Raw genomic sequence first — 25,759 nt, 5'->3', positions numbered from 1 at the left:
ATCACATCCCCCCCCCGCTCATGCCCCCAATGTACACAGTAAAATCTTCGGAAAATGTTAAATGGTGTTCTAATTGGTATGTCGGTGCGTTACTTTTTGAAAATTTGAAAATTCTATGTTCCAGGTAAAAAAAAAAAAAAAAACAGATAAATTAACCCCCCCCCCCCCTCCTACTCCAACTTGGAGTGCTTTCCTTTTCTTGTTTTATTTCTTTTTCAGCTAATTTTAAATTTTCCACCCAAAAAGTGCTATAATGTATTTTTGAAAATTAGAAAATTCTATGTCCTGGGAAAAAAAAAATCCCCTCACCCCCAATGTAGTTTGCTTGGTGAAGCCGTCGTTTATGCTACAGCGTGCATGATGCGCGTAGCATAAACGGAAGCTGCAAAATGGTGGACAGTAGTTCGTGGGTTCAGGGGTTAATACTATGCAAACGGTAAATTTGCCCCAAGTTTGACTATCAGATTCGTTGTCAGCGACCTCAATTACCTATAAAAAAACAAATTAGAGTGGTCGGCGTTTTGTAGTAGCGTATCTGGATATTTACCTATAAAATAATACCAAATTATATTCTTATTTAAAATTATGGATAATATCTATTTTTGCAGTTTAAAATAAAATAAAATTTTTAATTTAAAAAAAATCTAATATGAGTGAGGATAAAAAACAAAGAAAATTACAGCGTTGTTTGATTACGAAAGCGATTTATCCGGAAATCACGTTGAACAATAAAAGCCGACCATTACACACTAAGGTAAATATTGCAATAAAAATAATGCGTTTTAGTGAATGTTAAATATGGGTTTTAATGTTAGGATAAAAATCAATAAATAATTTTTTTTTTTTTAAATCAGTTTTGTTTGAAAGGCCAACGCGAATTAAAAAACAAAACAAATCCAGCTTAAATTTAACAGAACGGCAACAAAGTGAGTGCTTACGTAAACTTTTTAACGTATATAAAATTTAATTTTTTAAATTTGAAACTAATAATTATATTTTGTTAAATGTTGAATAATGAATGCTTGTGCAATTTACGGACCGTGCAGAAATAATGACGTTATTGTTTAAAAAGTCATTCTTAACATGGGGAAGACATTTTAAGTATGTCCTTCCAAGTAGCAATTTGATAAACAAAAGATAATTGTAAAGATTAAATTTCATTTGAAAATCCTGTCTAAAAAAATAGCACGGTCCGTAAATTGTACAAAAACCTAATTATATATATTTATTGAATACACCCATTTTATTATAATAATAATAAACGGTACTTATTCAGATTACGAAATGTGCTGAAATAATAATTATTTCAGCATATTTTGTTATCTGAATAAGTACCGTTTATTATTATTATTATTATTATTATTATTATTATTATTATAATTATAATAAAATGGGTTTATTCAACATTACTATTTAGGGTACTTGTACAGTATAGTCAAAACATTAAAAAATGAAAATATCGAAAAAAGGTTATATCGCACGTATCCGTTATAGAACGAAGTTCCCCTAAAAAAATTTCACTTAGTTTCATCAAGTAGTTTTTTTTGTTTTTTTTTTTTACATCGAAAAAAAAAACAATTTGGGTTTGTATTACTGTACACATAGATTCGAAAAAATTGTCAAAAAACAAATATATAACAAATAAATGTTATCAAAGGTAAGATAAGTTACTTTCTTCCAAACTGGAGATATCTTTCGTGTTTTTATTCAATGTAACATGTTTATTCAGCTCAAAAAACATACCGTGTTTACCGATGTATTGGAAAATTCAAAATGGCACCCGACTTTCTCTTTAACACGGTAAGTTTGGGAAAAGGTGTTATAAATAATAAACTAGACAAAATACTATTAAAAAAACACCGAATATATTTCAATCTATGTCACGGTAATATATATTGAGTGAGTTTCTAACAGTATTTTGTCTAGTTTTATATTTATAGCACCTTTTCCAACCTTACTGTGTTAAAGAGAGAGTCGGGTGCCATTTTGAATTTTCCAATACATCGGTAAACACAGTATGTTTTTCGAGCTGAATAAACATGTTACATTGAATAAAAACACGAAAGATATATCCAGTTTGGAAGAAAAGTAACTTATCATGCCTTTGATAACATTTATTTGTTATATATTTGTTTTTTGACAACTTTTTCGAATCTATGTGTACAGTAATACAAACCTAACAATTTGTTATGATACCGAGCAAAAGGTTCAATTTTTACGAAGAAAAGCTAGAATTAAAGATGGGGAGGCAGTATCGGCACTTTACATGGAACTATCTCCCCGTGGCCCGTGGCGTGTCCAGCAAATTTCATAATGGCTGACTTCAACGTGCTCTAATAAGAACGTGTTTTTCCGCTGTAAAAAAAAAAAACAAAAAAAAAAAAAACTACTCGATCAAATTAAATGAAATTTTTTTTTCAGGGATCTTCAGTCCAAAACGGATACGTACAATATAACCTTTTTCAATATTTTCATTTTTGAATGTCTTGACTAAACTGTACAAGTACCTTATTTAGAAATAGATTCTGTACATTCGCAGGGGGGGAGGTCTTTTTGTAATTATTTTGTACTTTTACATAACTAATTAATAAACAAAAATGCTGTAAAAAATTGAATTAAACTTAAAAATCATTAGGCACCTCCAAAAATCACCACAGAATCCCCCCATATGTAAAACGATGTAACGTTATTATAAATTAATATTATCAATATAACTTTTGTACCATTTAAAAAAAGGGCAAAATAAACTAGTAATAATTTAAAAAAAAAATTTCATCGTACGAAAATAAGGGAATTGCGAGACGAAAATCGTGTTTACACAATTGGCACTTTAAAATAACGTTCCCATATAGTAAGCATTCCGAACGTGAAAACATATCCGCATTTAATAAATCTAGCAAAAATCAACTAATGTTTTTGTTTTTTTTTACATAGGAATCACCACTTTATCAAGGCCAAGAGGCCACTCAAGGATAAGGGTTAAAGAGTGCACAGTAGAAATCGGACATCATAGTAATCATTAGTAATGAAAATTTGGTAAATTTGATAACTTATATGGAATGGCTCATCAAGAACATATTTACGTTAGACTTGAACACAACCATATTGTTGTCAGCTGGAAAGCAGGAAAACGGAAGACAATTCCACAGGCGTGCAGTTCTAAGAAAGAAGCTTTGTTCATGGAATCTACGTTTAGGTTTAGGCACAGATAAAGACTGGGGGGAATTATTGATCGTGTTTTCAGCTAGACGAGTGTTTCTTGTGAAAGTTTGGCGAGGGGGGACCATAAACTTAAGTTCAGTCGAACACTTTCCATGAAAGTAACGATACATAATAGACATACTCGGAACATCTCTTCTGTGAGATAGAGGTTGCAGGGAAGAGAAAAGGACATCTCCTACGAGGCTACGAAGTCTATTTTGAACTCTATCAAGGCAGGACAAGTCCTTTCTAGCAGATGTGGCAACAGTATTCCATCCTTGGACGTACCCGGCTCTTATATAGATAGAGCATTGCATCAGCAGTGAGATATCTACTGGATCGATAGAAAGATCCCACCATTTTTCCAGCGGCCTTGAAAATGATTTCAACAGATTTGATGTACGTGTTCCATTTAAGATCAGGAGTAATGGTCAAGCCCAGAAGCTTGTCAAAACTTGAGGCCTCCTGAAGACGAGAGCCATTCATTTCAATTGATGCCAGATGTGGATCAGAATGTTGATGATGTAAAGAGAGAAGCTTGGTTTTAGATGCATTAAAAGTAACCAGATTTTCGTGAAATTTTCAATACTTATCCATTTTAGAAAGAAATTATATATCAAAAGCAGTTTCCATAAAATATAAGAGGGGAAATGTTTTTATTTTTTTAGTGCGTGTTCCCCCACCCATATTTATTTTTTCGAAGTTTGAACAAAATATATTTAAATCTATCGAAATTTCAATTTATTATGAAACATAAGAGTTCAAATAAGTAAAACATATTTACTTTTTTTAAATTTAAATACACGTATTGAACAAAAACATACATTGAAGTTGCAATTAAAAAAATTATATAAATTTAATATTATTACGTTTTTTTTAATAGCGTTTTTTTTCTAATTAATATATACTATTATCAGTTGAATTGCCAAGAAAAAGAAACTTCCTAAAAATTAATTAATTTTTAAAAGATTAAAATGATTAAAACTCCATTATTTCAAAATGTTCCGTTACAACATAGATTTTCAATTAATTGTGTTTAAACTTTATTTTTAATTTTAATTTTTAATATAAACATGACTCTTATCAGCTATTTTATCGCCAGATTAAAACCGATTTGAAAATATTATTGCACAAATATTAAGCATTTTGTAGCCCCCCCCTCACATTTTGTTTGTCTCTTTTTACCGAACAAAAGTATGGAAGCTGCTAACCAGAACATTCAGTAAAATTGTTTTTAATATACAAATGTTTATAATATTATTAATCATTAAACTGTGTAAATCTTAAAACCTAACAAAATTATAACAAAGATTAATTATTAATTGCAGTTTGAAGAAGATGAACAAAGGTTTCCCAAAAAAAAATCATTAAGTCACTTCTGCTTTTCCATAGTTTATATAGTTAAAACAAGTCTGACGTCACGGAATCATGCTTTCTTTTTTTCACATTGTTTTGGCAATCTCTAGAAATCATATCTAAAAAATGTGACTTATAAAAAACATATTGACTGCCACAACAATTACAAACTATTCCTTTAAAACAGACACATGGAAATGTCCAATCTTGTTTATCTGGATTATTTATCTGCTTAATAGAAATGAAAGATTCCCCCCCCCCCCAAAAAAAAATATGGGATATTAAAACATTAAAAGTGTCGCATTTCTCCTTACTAAACAAAACAAAATCTTTCGATCAGTTAAAGAATAACTAGATTTAAAATTGTTTTTCTCTATAAGAAATATTTATGAATTTTCAGTGCTTATTAAGATACAGTCGACAGATCGATTTAAAAAAAATGTTTTAAAAAAAACAATATAACTTAATTGGCGAAAATAGTAATACGTCAAAAAATTACGAAAAATCTTCGAATAGAAAGTTATTTATAGTTAAAAGCAATTTTTATGGAGAACTGCGTAAAATCGCATTTTTCTTAGACGTTCTGAGTCTAAATGCAGGGGACATAACTCCGAGAGGAATATTATAGATTACTTGTGTAGATATTTGTTTGCTGCCCACCACAGCAAAGTGTGACATAGGTAAGAAGGTGGGAAAAGGCAAGCTCCCCTAAAGGAGAGACACACTTGCATTTACAAAAATTGCCTGAATATCTCTGTTGGCATTCCCTGGTCGGGGCGCCTCAGGCAAAAAGCAATGAATTTTCCCCACCTGAAAGCCAGGTAGCAAGGCCTGGGAGGGTGAACCTCCTGAGTGATACCCAGATGGTGTACCACAGTCTGACAGGTACTGGGCCAGTTTCGGGCCCCGCACCTGTTGGGCTGAGTGTCAAGAACGAATCCTTGATGAGTACTTTACCCAGTCTCCAAGCTGCCTAAGCAGCAAAGAGACTCATCCCCAACATTACTGTTAAGGGTATTACCTGTGTAATGGTTGCAATATTTGTTGTCTATAGCGAGAGACTTTTTTCTTTTCTTTTTACTAAAAACATAATAGCAATTGTTCTTGATAAATTTTCATAAATTTTGGATATATTACTACTTCCGACATGACAATTAAGTACGTAATATTGTTTTTTTGATTAAAACAATATAATAAAAAAATCGATTTGTTAACTATGTCTTAGCAAGCACCGAATTTTATCCCTATTCGCTCGATTTGTATTAGATAGACAGTTCCGTTTTCGCTCACACCTTTCTTTTATAAGAAGTCCACAAGTGGCCTTGATAAGAGGTGATTCTTTGGCGTATAAAAAAAGAGGTAAATTATTATGATGTGCCCTAGCATTTTATAAACACCCCAACCTCTCTATGTTAAAAACAGCTTTCTGAATAAACACCCCCTAACCTCGAAAGCCATTCTTAACATGGGAAGGTTGGGGGGGGGTGCTTCTTCTGAAAGCCGTTCTTAACATGGGATGGTTGGGAGTGTTTATACTATACTGGAGCAGGTCATAAAATACCAAAAAAAAGACAAAGACGCCAAATTTACCGTCTAGTTGTACAAATACCCTTGAACCCTGTAATCATTAAAAGGGACTTTTTTACGTTTGACCTTGGTATATTGCTTTAATGTAAACATAAGTTTGTTTACGCGTATATTAGAAATGTTTCACAAACTTTGGTATTTGTACAATTTAATGAAGACATTAAAAAATGAAAATATCGAAAAGGTTATATTGTACGTATCCGTTATGGAATGAAGTTCTCCAAAAAAATTTTACTTAATTTCATCAAGTAGTTTTTTTTTTTTTTGTTTTTTTTTACAGTGAAAAAACAATTTGTTATGATATCGAACAAAAGGTTTATGAAGAAAAGCTAGTATGGAGAGGGAGTGTTGGCGCTTTAAACTGAGTTATCTCCTGATAGCGTTTTAAAAATTTAAAAGAAAAGTTATCATTCAACATGCTGTCATAAAAACATGTTTTTCCGCTGTAAAAAACAAACTATTTAATTAAATTAAGTGAAATTTTCTTTCAGAGATCTTTAGTTCAAAACGGATACATACAAGATAACCTTTTTTTCAATATTTTCAGTTTTTAATGTCTTGATTAAACTGTACAAATACCCAAACTTTAAAGAGTAAAATTAAATCATGCTATTATTTCAAATGTAAGGATATGATCAAAATTTAATTCAAATTAATCAAGTTGTTTAAGAAATCAAAAATATTTTTGGTACCGTGCTGAAATAATAATGTTATTATTTTGAAAGCCATTCTTAACGTGGAGGGGGAGGGTGTTTTGTAACTATTCTGTGCTACTGTCTTAAAATTGAATTTTAAAAAATCGTTATATACTGCTTTCGAACGTAAAAAGTCCCTTTTAATGATTACATGATTTGAGAGTATTTGTACAACTAAACGGCAAATCTGACCAAAGGTGGAGGTGAGCCATTCACACTTGTCTTTTGTGAGAAGAAAAGAAACCAATATGAAAAGTTAAATTACAAATATTCAAAATGTTATTAGCAAATTATTCACACTCAAATTTCTTAGATACCTCCTCCTATGAAAATGAAATTGAATTTTTGCTGGTTATTATGTGTAATGCTTGGGGAGAGGGGGAATAAAAAAAACAATATTTAGAATTTAGAGTGGGGAATACTTTTGCATATAAATTCAATGGAAAATGATCATCCATTTCCTGTCTATTATCTAACCATATAGCAGTTTTAGGACATTTCACCAGATTTTTGTAGGAAGACATATTGTGCGAACTACTATTATTTTTGTGTATGTGTAAGGAAGATGTTTTCATGTTGAAAAAGTAATAAAGATAAATAATTTTTTTTTTGCACTGTTATTTCACCCTAAACAAGACACAGTGTTACTTTGATGTAAGGTACTACTATTTGGGACCAAATTTACATAGATATTATGTAGGAAATTGAGCAGCTAGAAGTCTATCCATACCACACTTGAACTTCTCCATATCAGTACAGTCAGAGAAGCAGGGACCCGAAAGAGAATTCCAAAGTCTAGCAGTTTGAGGGGAAAAAAACTAGTCTTTGATGTTTGCTGGTATTAAACTTTTAAATTCTTTAAACTGAAACAGGATATTTTTATTTTAGCAATAAAGTCAGTATATTGCTATAGACCATCTTCATTACAGATATGATATACTGTTCATTGTATACCCAGATTTCTTTGTTACTTTTTTCATTGTGCAAGTTTTTTTTCTCATTTTCTTAAACAACCCTCAAATTTACTCTGTCACATCAGTCATATTAATATTTCTCCTTGTGTGAAACAAATTCCCACACCGCCTGCAAAATATAGTTTTTTAAACTTCCTCTCCAAAATTCTTTGATTAAACTAGCTAGTATAACCTTTTGTCTAGTCCTACGACCTATATCTCTTAATTGTTCAGCTCAATATAGTAACATTATTCGAGACAACACTAATTAATGTAACCTTTTGCTTTAGTTTACAGCTCCTTTTTGTTTCTCAACCGTTCAGCCACTTTTGACAAGATTACTCAAGACAATTATGGTCCATTTTATCTTATAATTGCTCAACACCTTTTTGCTGAAATTATACAAAACAATTATGGATAGCACCTGACCCAAAGGGCCAGAGACATTATCCATGCCACAACTTAGATATCAACATTTTACGCAACAATTACTGCAATTTCCTCTTTTTGTAACAATATGGTTTGACCTTATTATTTTTTATCCTCAGCAGCCCCTCTTTTTTCACTTATTACTTCTAATTTCTGTTATTTTCTAAGCTATGTTTGTTCATAAATCAAACCATCAAAAGTCCAGTCACCAACTTCTGATGGCTAAGTTACATTTCATACCTGGGAAATTTTATTCATTATCTGAATTCTGTCTGCAATTTTCAGACTGCCTATAGACATAGTCTTTGTAATTTACACCCTCCATTTCTGAATCAAAGGATTTTAAGTATCTTAAATGCTTAATGCACACTTATCTTTCTATCAGAGCAGCAACACAACCACTATGTCTTTTTCTCATAAAGAGCACTAGTTTTAAGATGAATGGATACTATTTCATTAATGTTAAAGTACCTTACTTGACCCCCAAGCAATTTCACTTGTCATTAAATTTAAAATTAAATATACCTTTAAATACACTTATTTCTGTGTTTGGTATTAGATGTATAAAAATGCAAGTAACAAACTATTGAAAAATTAAAGCATTATACATGGTTTTAAAAAATTACACAAAAAAATATAGGCCACTCTGCCGAGCCCATTGTATGAATTTAGTGTGTTTTTTTCCAACCTTAGTAATCATAAAATAAAAAAACTGGAGATGTTTATTATTCTCAGTCAAGAATCGACTCTTGAACAGCTTGAATATCAATTTAAAAGAATAAAATGTGTTAATTTCTACATGTTTAACTTTAAGTTCTCATGTAAAACCTAAAAAGCTATTTGCTTCATTAACTGAGCAGAGGAGATTGTCCTCTATAATATTAAGTAACCTAATCATAATGATAAAATTTTTGTCCAACATTAAAAATAACATTTACGTTGACCTAAGGTCCTCTCAAAACATGCTGTAGCAACTAAAAATATGACTAACAAACAGGAAAAAGTGACAGAAAAATAGAAAAAACTAAAACAATATTACTTACAATCCGGCTTATAGCTTACAATTCTTTTCTTTTTCAAGTTTTCACTCTCAGTTTGGTTAATTCTTTCTTGTTTTCTCAAAGTTTCCATCTCTGCTCAATGTTATCTTGTCTCCTGTTTTTGGAACTGCATGGTCTTGTGGTAACCTTTTTTCTTCTTTTTTACCTTTTATTGTAAAAAAGTCTGGTATTTATGGTGCCAAATTATCTTCTAAAACATTACTCAATAGCCTCAATAGACAAAGAATAGAAAAGAACTGCAACTCGTTTTTTTGTATAACAACATTTTTTCCTCATTCCAACTTTCACATCTGAAATGTGCTCTGTCTTTTTTATAATCCTCTTTACTTACCATGATATCATTTTACTTAGGCTTAGTATTTGCATATAGCCATTTTGCTATGTCACAGTGTTTACTAATCAATTACTCCTCCTCGTGTTGAGAATGAGTTCAATAATTTTCTTAAAATCAAAAAGTAAATCAGTTTTACTTTTTTTTATTTTGTCAGGAAGGTGTTTCAATTTTTGGGGAGTGGGAGGCGATAAACCATTTTGTATATGTATGCTTAAGTGTCATCTACCTTTCTACATATTTCAACTTTCAATTTTGAAATCATAAACTATTTTGGCCATTTCCAGTTTGTTTTGCACATTGCAATTAGAAACGATATGAGTTCTTTCATATAAAAGCAACAATAATTATTACACATTCTTTTAATTTCTATAACAAAAACTATATTTTTTAGTAAAAAAATATTCCATCACCATAGTCTAGAAGATCTTTTAAAATATTCATATGCAATAATTCTGATAATGGGCAGCAAAAGTGAAATATAGAAACTATTTTGAATTATTCCTTAGACATTATTAACAAAAATAAACATTGTAGGAGATTTTCTGTCTGGTGATGATGATTATTTATTTATTTATTCATATCTGTATTAATATGTGAGTCTCTTATTTATTGCCTACGCTTGTGTGCACCATGATTATGTATGTATGTCTGCACATGTGGTCGTATCCCTTCTAGTGTGTGTGTATATATGTATTTCGATAAAGTCGCCATACCTTTTTCTTCTGTTTCTGGTCCTCTCTGAGAATGCTTTCTTGCCATCACTGGCTGATGCTGGAGGAATATCTTGCAAAGAAATGCAACACTGATTTCTAGCATGGCTTCTTTATTTCATCTAACAAGTGAATGAAGTGGGAAGCATCGCATTGTCGACCACTTTAACTTTTTTATGTTTCTTTCTTCAATACATCTTCACGTCTAACTGAGACATCTGCTTTGTCCAAACTTAGAAAACTAACTGTGTTTTCATGCGAACCAAAAAATCTCTCTCTCTCTCTTTCTTTTTCATGCATCGTTTTTCTTTCACACAATCTCAATCACTCTTGGTTGTTATTGCTGACCCTGGCTACCCCTTTAATAGACATCAACCTAAACCCCTTGAATTGTTTTTTGCACTAACCAACCTGGCAGCAACTCTTATTTCCAACATGCTGACGTAACCCAGAATATATAACAGTATTACCACCAGCAAATTTACCAAAGGTTGGGTTAATCGAAAAATGAGTTTTTATTCTAACGATCATGCACAGCTTTTGTTAGTGTTGTAGTCAATAAAAATTATGTTTGCTTTTCGTTATCTCATGAATGTAATGCTTAATGGCAGTATTAAACTGCTATCTCGATTTATCTTATTTCTTTTAAACTACTAGTATTAGAAACTTGTATAAAGTGCAAAATTTACAGAAGGCTGATTGAATCACTAGTCATAAGGATACAATTTTAGTTGGGTACATTTTAAATATACTTTTTTTTTAATCTGACAAATTCTGAAACATTCACATAGCCTTTTCTTTTTCTTTGCCAATGATAAGGCCTCCAGTTACTCATAACAATATAATCAAGTACCTTGTAGATGTTACTTTTAATAAGAATGGAGTGAAATTTTGAAAATGCTACTAATAATGTTATGTTCATGGATGAAAAATTTAATGCTGATGGAGATTGAAAAAGTATTTTTAAAATAGAGGCACACTTCTTTCTTAATTCGTTAAGTTTTCAATGCAGAACCTGGTGGTATAAGTGTTATATTTCTTGCTATCACCTTATATTAGCAATCAGAATTTTGCTCCTGTAGTTATATACCTTTTTTATTTGATAGTCTGACATTCTTGATTTATTTTTCTGCACACCTTCAACTTTATTGTCTCATTTATTCTTATCGGTTTACATATCTGTTTGAGTCTAAGGTCATTATGAGTTTACTTTTGCTAAATTGTCATGTTATTTTTGTTGACAAAACTCAAAGCATATTTCTTTCAGCTGATCAGTGATAACTTTGAATAACAAGCTGTCTTATCTTTATGATGCGTTATATCAATTGCTGCAAAAATCACCTCTAAGCATTTAATGTTTTATAAGATTTCGTTGGATATGAAAAAGAAATTCATTTTCCTTTTTAATTTACTGCATACAAAATAAAATTTAAAATCCACATTTGATCTTATCGATCAAATCTACATCTCAATGTCAAGGCTGGAGTATTAAATTTACAAATTAGAACGTAAATATGAAATTATAATAGTGTTTTTGAGAAATTATATGCAAAATATTACATTCTTGTTCTAGTTATTTTATAATTAAAGTACATGCAAAAATAATAAAAACAATTCCAATAGAAATTCCTAAATCTCGCATATTTCAGATTGAACTTTTTTAATTTGGGATAAAATATGAAATATCAGTAGATTAGGTTATAATATTTTTTATTGTATTTTCTGTTTTTGGATATTTTTTAAAATGTAAATACTTTACCGACTCAAACCACATCAAGAGATGACACTGGATATCCTGCGATTTAAGAGAAGTATGAATATGTAATTTAAAAGAATTTATATTTGATGATTGTCAAGAAAATTGTTTCACAAGCGATCACCAATCCATTGTATGAATTAGAAAGCAGTTGAAAAATATGATTTTAAAATAAAAACAATTCTGAAACATTTATTTTAGGTTAGGAATTTTATATTTCATATATTGTATGATAAAGTTCTTCAAAATGTGAATTTCACTCAGTACGTTTAGATTATGCATTTATACTTCTTGTTTTATATTCCTTTTAAATAAGTAATATCTCTATTCAAAAATGTCAGCATTCTTAGTTGAGTCCAAGCATAAAAAGCCAAAACTTTAACGTTTACTTAAAAAATATTTATTAATGTAGTTTTCTACATTAATAAATATTAATATGTGAGTCTCTTATTTATTGACTATGCTTGTGTGCACCGTGATCATCTATGTATGTCTGCACATGCACAATAATTGATGTCAAAGTTTACAATTGTTATCTCTTATTTTCTATCAGTTTTTTATAAATTACTTTAGGTAAATCTTAATAGTGATAATAATTTTAAATACTGATTGTAAAAAGATTTGTAAAATGATTTTTATAATTATTTTTTGTACATTTAATTATTTTATGTCTTATAAAATAACATTTCTTTTTCATTCACAACAAGCAACAATGATAAATAATTTTAAATACCGATTGTAAAACGATTTTTATAATTATTTTTTGTACATTTAATTATTATTCTTGTCATATAAAATAACATCTCTTCTTCATTTACAGGGGTAAAAGAAGCAACAGTGATTACAATTTTAAATACTGATTGTAAAAGGATTTTTGAAATTATTTTTTGGACTTTTAATTATTATTTATGCCTTATAAAATAACATCTCTTCTTCGTTCGCAGGGGTAAAAGAAGCAAAGTCAAAGTATTTTATGAGAATATATGAAATAGAATTTTGATTCTTTTGAAAGATATAGAACAATTTATAAAAAATTAAAAGATGCACATGCAAACTGGAGACAAACCTGTTTCATGTATAATTTGTGGAGCATCGTTTCCGAAAAAATCGAACTTACAAATTCATATGCGATCACACAATGGAGAAAATATTTCCTGCAAAGAGTGTGGATTAACATTTACAGTGATAGCACTCTTTCAGAAACACATGCGCACACATGTTGTAGAGAACGCTTATCCATGTCAGGTGTGTGACTCAGCATTTGCAAGGAAATATAGTCTGCAAGTCCACATGAGAACACACACTGGCGAGAAACCTTATTCTTGTCACGTGTGCAAAGCTTCATTTTCAATGACGTCAACATTAAAGAATCACTTGCGAACTCACACAGGAGAAAAACCATACTCGTGTGAAGTATGTGGTTCTGCATTTTCAATGACGTCAGCATTGACGAAACATATGCGAATTCACATTGGAGAAAAACCTCATGCTTGTGAAGTATGTGATTTTTCCTTCTCAGAAAAATCAAATTTAAAACGCCATATGCAAACACACACTGGATACAAACCTTATCCTTGCGAAATGTGCAGTGCAGTTTTTGCAACATCGGCACAGGCAAAACTGCACATGCGAACTCATACTGGAGAGAAACCATATTCTTGCGAATTGTGTGGCTCGTCGTTTACAATGACATCAAACTTAAAGATTCATATGCGGACACACACTGGAGAAAAACCTCACAGCTGTGAAGTATGTGGTTCTTCGTTTTCAAACACATCAAACTTGCAGACACACATGCGAACACACACTGGAGAAAAACCTTTTTCTTGTGAAGTGTGTGGCTCAGCATTTACAGTGAAATCAACTTTAAAAAGGCACATGCAAACTCACAAAAAGAAAGAATCATTATTTGCGTAAAGTTTGTTATTCAGAATTTTCGGACAATTTTGCTCTTAGCAGATACATGGAAACACACCGGAAAGAAAACTTTCTCTTGTGACTTATGTTCTGTCTGCATTTTCATTTATGTCTGTTTTATAGAGGCGCATTGCAAACCCATGCTGAAAGGAGTCATAGGAAATAAATTCAAATCTTAATGGAATCAACCATTAGTCCTTTGCTCTTTTAAAACTAACTGAAGTGAAATAAAAAAGTTAAACACTGAATGCAGCAGCAAGTCCTGGGAACATATATCAGAAGGAACAGTTGGAATAAGTTATACACCATTCACTACGACTATGCAATTGCTACAGCTATGTATCTAGAGAATCACAAAGCAACGCCTCCCCAACCATAAGAAACATTAAAAAGAATCAATAAGTTTACATGCCTTTTTGAAAGGTGTAACTTTCATAATAAACATTATGCTGATAGTTACTTTGATTATACGACTACTAACTTATCATATTACCTCGTCATGTATTTTGCAATTGTAGCTCAATTTATCATCTACAAAAGCATGACATATCCCATTTCCCAGTTTGAGCTACCTGACATTCAACTGTAAGGATTTATTAGGGGATGGCTATTATACAACCCGACACAATGAAGTGTGTAAATATCTCCACTGGACATTTAATATCGAATGCACCAACAAATCCTGGGGACATATACCAGAAAGAACAGTTGGAAATAAGTCAAGCGCCATCCACTACGACTATACAATTGCTACAGCTTATTAGAAAACTGAGCCATTAAATGTGATATAATGATATGAAACAAGAAGGAGAAAAAAGCAAACTTGGTAAAAGTTAGTATCTCCAATGATGCTGGGTTAAACCGAGATGAGAGGAAAAAGATAACAAAATACTAACATCTTATGCACAACATAAAAATAACTGTACTCTTAGGAAGATTTCAATCATTCTAGTAATTATAGGAGCAACTTCACTAAGGAAAAAGCATTTAAAAAAACTACATGACAAATATACCTGGTAAACCAATTGCAAGAGAGTTTCAAACAATTGTACTTTAATCTATGGTCATAATCTGTAATAATCTTTTGGCTGGAATGTATAAGATAGTGGGTGTTGAATATCTGGCATCTAAAAGGAGTCCCTATTTCCAACTTGGAACAAAATAATGTTTTTTAATCAGGACCTGAAGTATGATTTAAAGACAACATGGTCTCTGAAAGGTATAAACATTTTATCGGTTATAATAGGAGCACCCCCCCCCTCCAATAAAAAATCTTAAGAAATACTTAGAAACAACCCTGGAAGACCAAGCTCTAGTAAGATAATATACATCTCTTAAAACTAACTGAAAATTAACAGAGAAAGTTTAAACATCATCCCAAAATGTTATCCATCTCTCTTTACAGCTAGCACAGAACGTTTTCACATGCTCCTACAAGTAAAATTTGATCAAATATTCAAACTAACTATCCGAAGCCCAAATAAGATCCCTCTTGAAAATGCTATACATTGGTTCATAGTAGAACGGTTGGACTTTCTCCTAGTTATACTACCACATAACAACCCAATATGCGATACTCCACCAGACCAGATGAATTCTATTCCTGGAAGAAAAACTATTATGATTCAATGCTTTATTTACCCAATGTATTAAAAGTAAAGAGGAACTTTAAGTATACAGTATTTCATAAAGAAATCAAGTGTTAGCCTACCTTAGTAGGGGCCTCTTGGTCTCTAAAATTTAAGCGAAATGAAAGTGATAAAAACTAACGTGTGACTCTTAAAAAATAAATATAATTTAATGATGCAAATACATACGTTCACTGGGTTGTACTTTTGTTGTTAACGTATCTTACATGTCAATTTAAAATACTTCCATCCACTCAATGGATTAAGAGTTTTGAATATGTAAATCATTATTTTTATGTAGATAAAATTTTCATTTATAAATTTGTATCATATTCAAGCTATTCTAACAAAATAAAACTGCAATAATTGTCCAAGTTAAATGATTTCGGTATTTAACAAAATCTTTAAATTTCCAAAACTATGCTCACAGAATAGGATTATATTTCTCAGGCTTATTTCACTTAATTAAATTTTGTGTATAAGCTGTCAACTTCTGTATAACGTTCTACTTTATAATTGTTTATGATGTAATTAATTTTATATTTCCCACGGTTTGAATAAAATACCCATGTACTAATTTTAAAATGTCTGGAAATTTGTTATTTTTATTTCTGACTCCATTTGCATAGTAGTAGATTGTTTTTTTTACATGGAGGTCACCATTATCAAGGTCCAGAAGCCACTCGGGGATAAGGGTCATTGCATGTACAGTAATCAATGGGATAGTATCGTAGTAATCTTTAGTATTGAAGATTTGATAAAGTGTTTTCATTATACAACTTTTTAATGGGGTTCAAAAGAGAATATGATCAAGAGGAGTATTAAATGTGTATTGCTTTTAGTTATATCTACATTGTTTCAAATATTCAACCAATTGCATATAATTATAATTTTTACAATTACCTAAGTCGCCTCAAATAGCTGTTAATATATGTCCATGCCAAAATTTACTTTTGTACTTTACTGAGAATTTCTGAAAATAGATTGCATTTTAGGATCTTAATTAATTTATCGTTCCAACATGTATAAAGAGGTGACTATAGCATACTTAGAGAAATGCTTATAAGGCTATATCAGGCAATCATGAATATTTAAATATTTAAGTGAAAATATCTAAATATAAATAAATGTAGATTATAGGTTAAAAAGAGAAAATAATCTTAGATAATTGCTTATACGAACTATATCAGGTAAGTAAATATGTCATTTACACAAAGACTTACAATAATTTTTATAGGCTAACTTTTCAAGTGTCATAAAAGTGGAAAACAAGATGACAAATTACCACTTAGAGACTAATAAAATAGTATTAATGTAATTCACATGGAAAAGTATTTAAAATATATTTCAAGATTATATATATATATATATATATATATATTAAATTCTAATTCAATGAATTTCAAAAAACTCTCATTTAAATGAAATGAAGTGGTTGAGTTTCATATCAAAGAATTTTTATTATTCTAAGCAAGACAAAGAATGTTTTAGAAAATTAATCTCCTTAACCTATAGGGTTTCGATGTCTACCATCTCATCAGAGGAGAGAAAATATTAGCAAATAGTTATAAACGTATGCACCCTATTTGCTAAAGTCAGTGAGACATGGAATGTCAAAGTGAAAATAATAAATACATTTATCAGAAGTCCTGTAGCAGGAGGATTTGTAGAAAAATGATATGAATGTTTTTGTTGATCCAACTTGCTTGGTAAAATCCATATTATACGTTCTTTACATCCGTTTGGTAATAATTTCCAAGCCATATACTGGGTAATCCGCATAGCTGTGTATATATCCGAATCGGGCAAGTGCTTGTTTAAATTTGTTTTGGGTCAAGCGATAATAATTCAAAGTCTGGTAGAAACCTTTTCATTAGAAGTTCATATTATTTTTAGTGGGGCGAAGTGTCAGGGAGAGTAGGTAGTGGTAAGTGGTAGGAAGTAGGGTGAGACATATGTGCATATTCATCCTTATATACACATGAACACACATATATAAACACACACATACATACAATATACATATACATACAAATGCACATACACACAACATATATATATATACATATACACACACACACACACATATATATATATATATATATATATATATATATATATATATATATATAAACATATATATACATACATGTATATAAATAGATATCTCTTCAAGTAGAATCAAAGAATTATAAAGTTTGACCGGTCGCTTAATTGAGGTCAGGTCGTGTACAAGATATAGGGACTTAGTTCGGGGGGGGGGGAGAAGAGGAGGAACAAGAAGAATATAGAGATAAGAACAAAAACCAAAATAAAAATAAAAAGATGGGCCAAATACGTAAATGGAATAATTCTTTTTTTCTGGATTTTTCCTAGTTTCATTTCAAACCTCATTGTCAGTTTTAATCGTATTTGTTCTGTCAACTCAAGTTATATATACTGCCCATGAGGTGCTAATTATTATTAATTTTATACGTATCTATATTTCCCTTTGAAACTATTCCAATATATATATATATATATATATATATATATATATATATATATATAAACTTACCTTGTCTCTCCATGTGCGGAGTTGTCTCTTCCAAAAAATCATCAATGTTTAGTCTACAGACTTGAGATCTGATATATGGGTGATTTGGGCCTGTGGATCAAATTCGATTTTGTTTTAGTCGGTAAAAATAGCTGCTAAGAGGTAAAATTTAAAAATAAACTTGGCAAATATACATATATACGTTAAGGTCGGTTAATTTTTAAGTTTTAACATCTCTATTAACTCAAACAGTATTGAATAAAGTCGGAGTGCAAAATGTTTCCAATTTGATTTTAGCTGATAGCACCGAAGAGATAGCACGAATATCTTTGGAAATCACTACTAAATATAGTACAATATAATAAGGAGTTTCACTGAAGCAGAGACTCAGTTGTATGCAAGGAAGAAAAAAGCGTCCTTGGATGATTCTCGGGAAATAGAGGGTGATCTACATAAAAAAGATATCTTATGGAAGATTTGTTTATCAGCTGTAGGGATAGGGAGGTGCTGGAATTTGCAATTAGCAAATTGTGGAGTTGGCATATTCAAATCCTTCAGAGATGGCTGGTCTAAAACCATTTGATGGAGGTTAATATCCTCTGGTGAAGAAATAACGTGGATGGGAAGATAAGATACGGCATTTGTAGCAATGGTTTGTGAATTGGATATATGTGTACGTCACTGAAGAACTGGGAATTGAAGTCTAAATACCTAGATTTTTAAGGGGAATATTTGTCTGGCTTAAAATATAGAGAAAAGGCAAGTGGACGATGATCTGTGTATTTTTTTAAAACTTTTATTCACTCCCCAAAAAGGTACAGTGTCACTTGGACGTAAGGGGCAACTATTAGGAATCATATCTACAGAGGCACTTTGAAAGGATTTGAGAAATGAGATAACTCATCATAATACATATAAATTTCTGCATGTTAATATAGTCAGGAAAGTATCAGATCGAAAATCTATCAGTTCATGGGAAGAAACTATTATAGAGTAGAAGACTTTCCAATATCTATGGAATTATAAAGTGAAGGGGTATAATTTTGATGCTTGTCAGGTTAGTTGGGCTATTTACCACAAGAAGGCACAAGTGCTGCAACTTCGTCAGACCACAGTTCATTAAAATACTCGTAAAACATGAAAAGCTGTAGTAATGCAACGATGGGACAGAGGTGAAAGTTTGGGTTATAGTGGGGAGCCTATTAGGTTTGCGATTCTTTCTTGGACCCGGTCTAATGGATGGACTAGTAATAGATACACCAGTGCAGATGTCGCAACAATACTGCTAAGGGTGGCTAGTTTTCTAGCATGGTAGAGAAGAGTCTACCTTCTTTGCAGCAGCCTTGACAATGTCTTCAATGTATTTAGTCTAATACATGGTGCCAGTGAATGTTAAGCTGAAGAGTTTGTATGAAAAGCTCAAATGGTAAATTCACACCCTCAGTGTGTGACAAAAATGTACAATAACTAAGTAAATAACTAAAATGTCATGTTCCAAAGTACTATAATGAGTTTCCGTGGATGTCAATCGACGAGAAAAATAGGAGAACCGTTGAACCTGCTGTTGCTCTTGTTGCTGTAAAACTGCGCCAACTGCAGGAGTAAATGCATTCACAACAATAGAAAATCAACATCCTGTATGAGATGTGACAGTAAAGCTATATGTGCAAGCCTTTTTTTCCTCATTGAAGCTTCGAGCTATCAATCATCAAGTAAAATGGGTCCATTTTTCTTTTTGTTCTTCAATATATTGATGAAAGGAGGAAGTACATTCACACAATACTGTATTGTCTGAGAAAATGACATAATTGACGAGGAGGAGTTGGTGGACGTAGACCATGCAGAGTTTTAACTTTTTACAGAAAAGGTTAAATACCATCTGAGCTTATATGGCCTTGAAATGCAATACTTGTGAAATTTGACGGGATTTATGTATTCGAGAATTAAGTGACCATTTTCCGTTTAATTTATATGATAAATTGAATCTCTAAATTTAATTGTCTTTTGCATTTTATTCACTAAAACAAAGTATGTGTTTATGTTAGTTTTTGTTTGAACTAGAATATGATGTAAGATAAGTATATATTGTTAATTTGCTACCTACACCCAGTTGCAGTATTTTTGTTCTTTTCCTGTGTATCCACGTTCCATTTAGTGAGGGGGGTATGAAGTGACCAGCTAAATCAACTTGTTCACTACGTAATCAGAAAAATCTATACAGCCGGATTTTATTCATTTCAGGAACAATTTGATTTGCTTACTCTGTCTCTCGACATAAAAATCTGCACTAGTAAAAGTCGTCATGACATACTGTCTGTAAACGGACAAATTACCCAATCTCTTACTAATGAAGCTCACGCAAACAACAATGGATGAATATTTTATGCTCACAAACGTTTTCCCTCCTCTTATTTTGCATTTGCAGGGTTTTCTTCATAAAATTACGCTGACATTAATAATTTCCTCAGTTTCGAAGGATTTCTTTAGGCACTTGTAATATATGACGATACGGAGTTATTCCCTCTTCACCAATAACGTTAATCGTGTTTACTTAGCGTGTATAATCTCCCCCTTGTCTATACGCTCTTCGGTAGAGAACTATATTCTAAAGAAAACAGCCCTGTATATATTTTATCTTGTATTAAAGCCTTCCGTTTAAGGTTATTTCTGTCTTTTTTTCTACTCACTTCAATTTAATACACGATAAAATATTAAATATATATAACTACGAAAGCACGAAGATAGACAAATTCTTAAAACCTGATAAACTGGATACACTTCCTAACAGCGCTTCCTCTACGAAAATATTCAACCACTGGTATCGGACTTTTTCGGCTTTGATGAGGAGAACTGAAATACGGGATGATATCGATAAACTAGACCTGTTGATTACGTACATTTCCTCGGATGGCTATGAATACGTAGCGGAGCAACAAACCTACGAGGCAGCAATCAATCGACGCAGGGAATTATACGTTAAACCCATCAACGAAATTTTCGCCAGACACGTGCTGTCAACTCGCGCACAAAAAGAGGGAGAAACCATTGACGAGTACGTACAAGAATTACGACTTCTATCAAAAGAATGTAATTTTAAAGCAGTTGACGTGGCTCCAAACCGGGATGATAGTGTAAGAGACACTTTTATTACCGGTCTACGATCGAACACCATCAGGCAACGGTTATTGGAAAACAGGACTCTCGACCTAGATACCGCCATTGACCAAGCTAGGGCACTCGACTCAGCTCAGAAAAACTGCGAATCTTATTCGCGCTATTTTCCACCAGTCAGTGCTTCTACAACCGAGAATGGGAACGTTTCAACGATGGAAAATTGTGCCGCGCTCCCCAGCACAAAATCACAGTGTTATTTCTGCAACGGACCACGTCACAATCGCCAATTCTTCCCAGCTAAGGAAAGCACGTGTCGCCGATGTAACAAAATCGGCCATTACGCGAAAGTCTGTCGGTCCAGGTCAAATACAACTACTTCAACTTCAATACATTCGTCAACTGAAACACACAGACTTGCTACTATTACAAACAACAATAAGCCCGCACCCGTAAAAGTAGCTTCAGATTCAACGGCAGCTTTTTCTCTTTGTTCCTCTTCATCGATACTAAGGCAAGCCACTGTATACATAATGATTGGAAAAAATGAAGTTGCGGCATTAATGGACACCAGGAGCTCTGGATATTTCATTTTGCTCGACTACGCGAAAAGAAATAAATTAACAATAAAACCCGCTTCAGGATCCGTCTCTATGGCCTCTTCGCCACTGAACGCTCCAGTAAAAGGACTTTGCTCAGTCAACCTCAACTTGCTAGGTGAGTCTTACCCAAATACTCCTCTCTCTGTACTACCAAATCTTTGCAGTGATGTCATCCTTGGTCAGGATTTCATGAGACAACATTCTGGAGTCTTGTTTGCTTTCAGTGGTCCTAGGAAAGATCTTGTCGTGTCTAACCCTACTGCATGCAGCGTACCGTCAGCTTCAGTAGACAGTCCCCCACTTTTTTCAAACCTTACACCTAACTGCAAACCCATTGCTACTAGATCTAGGAGATTCTGAGGCAATGAAAGAAACTTTATCGGATCCGAAATAAATACGATGCTTCAGGAGGGGGTAATTGAAGAGAGTACATCTCCGTGGAGAGCTCAAGTTCTTATTGTCTCGAATGAACGACAAAGAAAAATACTGGTGGTTGATTACAATAGATTTACAAAACTTGATGCTTACCCCTTACCTAGAATGGATGACTTGGCGTGGGAAATCTCCCGATATAAACTATACACATCACTAGACTTAAAAAGCGCCTATCACCAGATACCTATTCGGGAGGAAGAAAAACCGTATATGGCTTTTGAAGCTAACGGGAAATTATACCAATTTTGTAGAGTACCATTTGGAGTCACGAATGGAGTGGCCTGCTTCCAAAGAACCATAGATAATCGAGTAAAACAAAACGGCCTCCTTGGTACCTATGTGTACGTAGACAACATAGTAGTGGTAGGAATGACCCAGCAGGAACATGATAAGAACCTCACAAAATTCAGGGAGGTAGCTCGGCTACACAACCTGACCTTCAATGAAAATAAATCTGTTATATTAACAGAATCTATTGATTTTTTGGGCTACACTATATCTCAGGGTAAAATAAAACCCGACGCAGAAAGATTACGGCCACTGAAGGAACTGCCAACCCCAAGAGATAAAGCGGCACTACGGCGAGTTGTCGATTTGTTTTCATACTACTCTCAGTGGATTCCCAAATTTTCAGACAAGATCAGATCCTTGATAATAGCCGACTCCTTCCCCCTGAAGCAAAATGCCGTGAAGTACACTCTTTAACCCTTATCCTTGAGTGGCCTCTGGGCCTTGATAATGTGGTGATGCCTTTGTAAAAAAAAAAAAAAAAAAAAAAAAAAAAAAAAAAAAAAAAGGATCTCAAAGAGGAGATCAAGGGTGCCTTACTACACTCCATCGATGAGAATATCCCACTGGTAGTGGAAACAGACGCCTCTGATACAGGTGTTGCGGCTACATTGACACAAGCCGGTCGTCCTGTGGCTTTCTTCTCACGTACACTAACACCCACTGAGCGTAAACACGCCTCAGTCGAGAAAGTAGTCGAAGCTGTCAAAAATGGTCCCACTATTTATCTACTCGACATTTTACAATTGTCACCGACCAACAAGCAGTGCATTACATGTTCCACTCAGAGAGACTAGGTAAAATTAAAAACAATAAGATCCAAAGATGGAGGATGGAGCTGGGGTGTTATGACTACGACATAATGTACCGCCCAGGCAAGAATAACATCCCTGCTGACACACTATCAAGAGCACATTGTGGAGCTGTCGTTAGCAGAGAAAAACTATTCGACCTCTATACTCGACTCTGTCATCCAGGCACCACCAGACTAACTCACTTCATAAAAATTAGAAACCTGCCATACTCGATAGAAGAGGTTAAAAAGGTATGTGCTGAGTGTCCTGTATGTGCCCGTTGGAAACCTCGTTTCCACACACCAGACGCAGCGAAACTAATTAAGGCCACACAACCAATGGAACGACTCAGCATGGACTTCAAAGGACCCTTACCTTCTAACTCCAAAAATCGATATATGTTGGTAGTGATCGACGAATATTCGCGCTTCCCATTCGCCTTCGCTTGTCCAAATATGACAACAGATGTGGTGATTAAGTGTATAAACCAGTTATTCGCCATTTTTGGAATGCCCTCATATATCCACACCGATCGCGGGTCTTCATTTGCGTCAAAGGAACTCCGGGAATACCTTACCGGTTTAGGCATAGCAACCAGTCGAACGACTCCATATAACCCTCAAGGGAATGGACAATGTGAACGCTACAACGGCATTGTCTGGAAACACGTACAACTAGCGCTAGCCTCTAGAAACCTCCCAGAAGCTCAATGGGAAACCGTACTCCCAGCACTTCACTTCATCACTAAAAACTTCCAACAATACCTTTACAATGATGCAATATTCGTTTTCCACTTGAATGATGTTCCTGAACTTTCGTCTCATTAAAATGCACATCTCACCGCATTATTAACGGACCCCAATCCAGTTAATTTCATGCACATGGGAAGATATCCCACATTCAAGGACTGTGACTTGCACATATCTCGCACACAAAAATGAATTCTTTCTGATTAAATAAAAATGATTATTTTAAATGTTTGTATTTGTTCCCGAGTCGTTGCTATTTACTGATGTTTTTCTTGTTAAAAAAGAGTTTCGACCTATGCTCTGGTCATTTTTATGAATTCGAAGACCAGTTAACCCCCCTTCTCCTTACAAGTATATTACTGGAATTCATTTTTATTACCTTGTCTCCCAACGAGGGACATAAAATATATGCAGAGTTAATTTTTAGTGCAAGGAACTGTAACTCCATCAAGAACTATTTTTTTAAAATTTAAACACGATTTTTATGTATTTCTCTATTGCATATCGTTTCTTATTAAAATAATGTGAATAAATTCCTACATTAGCTTTCTAAACCCAATAATGAGATGCCACTTTTTAGGAGATTATGTGCGAATGTCATGGTGTGTCAATTCACTACTCCCATTTTTGTAAAGAAAACACGCTTACCAGCGGAGAAAAGCATGAGACCCACACTTCCAGAAATACGCCACGACCGCACGTGCTAAAAATTACACCAGTCTATTCTTCTACAACAAAGAAAAATATTAAACTCAAGTTTTCATAACGAAACAAATAAACTTTTTTTGCTTTTGGACAGAGAATAAAATATATACATGTAATAAACGCCATAGATATTTTTGCATGTAAGAAATCCCGTCTAAAATTAATTACAGCATTCCGTTTTCCATCGCCAGTCGACTGTAGTATAAACAGCTTTCCATTAAACAAGCGGCTTTTACAGTAGAGCTCCAGCCGGATCCTGGGTCCACAAAACCACAAGCGAAGTGGGGACGGTTACAGGGAGTAGATGGTGGGTATTTATTTGCTTCCCCATGAGAGCAAATTAGACACAAGGTCGTTTTTTAATGGTGGAGGAGCTAGCTCCCCGAGGGGGCACTCTGGCTGGATCAAAATTGTCTGGTAGAAAGGGTTTCCCCCACATTGACCAAACACTGATTGCTTCAAGAGCAATGGTCTTTGATTGCAGCATCTGTAGAACAGATACTACATTTGATCTTTGGCTCCTGGGCCACGAAAGCTATGAGGACGCTGGTGGGTTAGTCTAAAAACAAAGATTAAGGACTTCTCCGTCACATACTCTCATGCCTCACAACAAATAAGGCCAGGATGAAGAAGAAGCTAGAGGAAAAAGTAGCTAGGGCCACGGGTTTAAGAGATACTGTAGCTCAGGAAATAGCTATGGCAGGACCTTCAACGCGAGGCTAGCAAGCATTATGAACGCCAGGTAGTTAGGGCTAGGCTTAGGAAAGTAGCCAACAAAGTTGTGAATTCCGATGCAGTCATACGTAGGGAGGTCTCTATGCGTGGCTCAGACAAGTATATAGCTACATTAAACATCTGGATGTACACACCTTGAAGTTGACTCAGAGGATCTGTGAGGGATTTCGAGAACAT

At 33.2% G+C, this 25,759-nt stretch overlaps 1 protein-coding gene and 1 long non-coding RNA gene across 2 annotated transcripts; both read left to right on the top strand.

Annotated features, from left to right (window-relative positions):
- Positions 1-554: 554 nt before the first annotated feature.
- Positions 555-16,212, top strand: LOC145293070 (uncharacterized). Its single transcript, XR_013869653.1, has 2 exons — positions 555-754; positions 13,027-16,212. It is a non-coding gene; the product is annotated as an uncharacterized LOC145293070 (long non-coding RNA).
- A 4,791-nt stretch (positions 16,213-21,003) lies between these two features.
- Positions 21,004-22,236, top strand: LOC145292750 (uncharacterized). The gene has a single exon (XM_080138785.1). The coding sequence runs from the start codon at positions 21,004-21,006 to the stop codon at positions 22,234-22,236; it is 1,233 nt and encodes a 410-aa protein (XP_079994911.1).
- Positions 22,237-25,759: the final 3,523 nt, after the last annotated feature.

The sequence above is a fragment of the Euprymna scolopes genome, chromosome 14 (genome assembly GCF_053919585.1).
Source record: "Euprymna scolopes isolate OS-2025 chromosome 14, ASM5391958v1, whole genome shotgun sequence".
In the NCBI taxonomy this organism is placed as follows: domain Eukaryota; kingdom Metazoa; phylum Mollusca; class Cephalopoda; order Sepiida; family Sepiolidae; genus Euprymna; species Euprymna scolopes.
The sequence above is the reverse complement of the archived record's forward strand: the minus strand, read 5'-3'. Positions and strand labels throughout refer to the sequence as shown.

What these genes read in the sequence shown, in the direction of transcription:
- LOC145292750 (XM_080138785.1), top strand. Translation starts at nt 21,004, where the DNA reads ATGAGGAGAACTGAAATACGGGATGATATCGATAAACTAGACCTGTTG.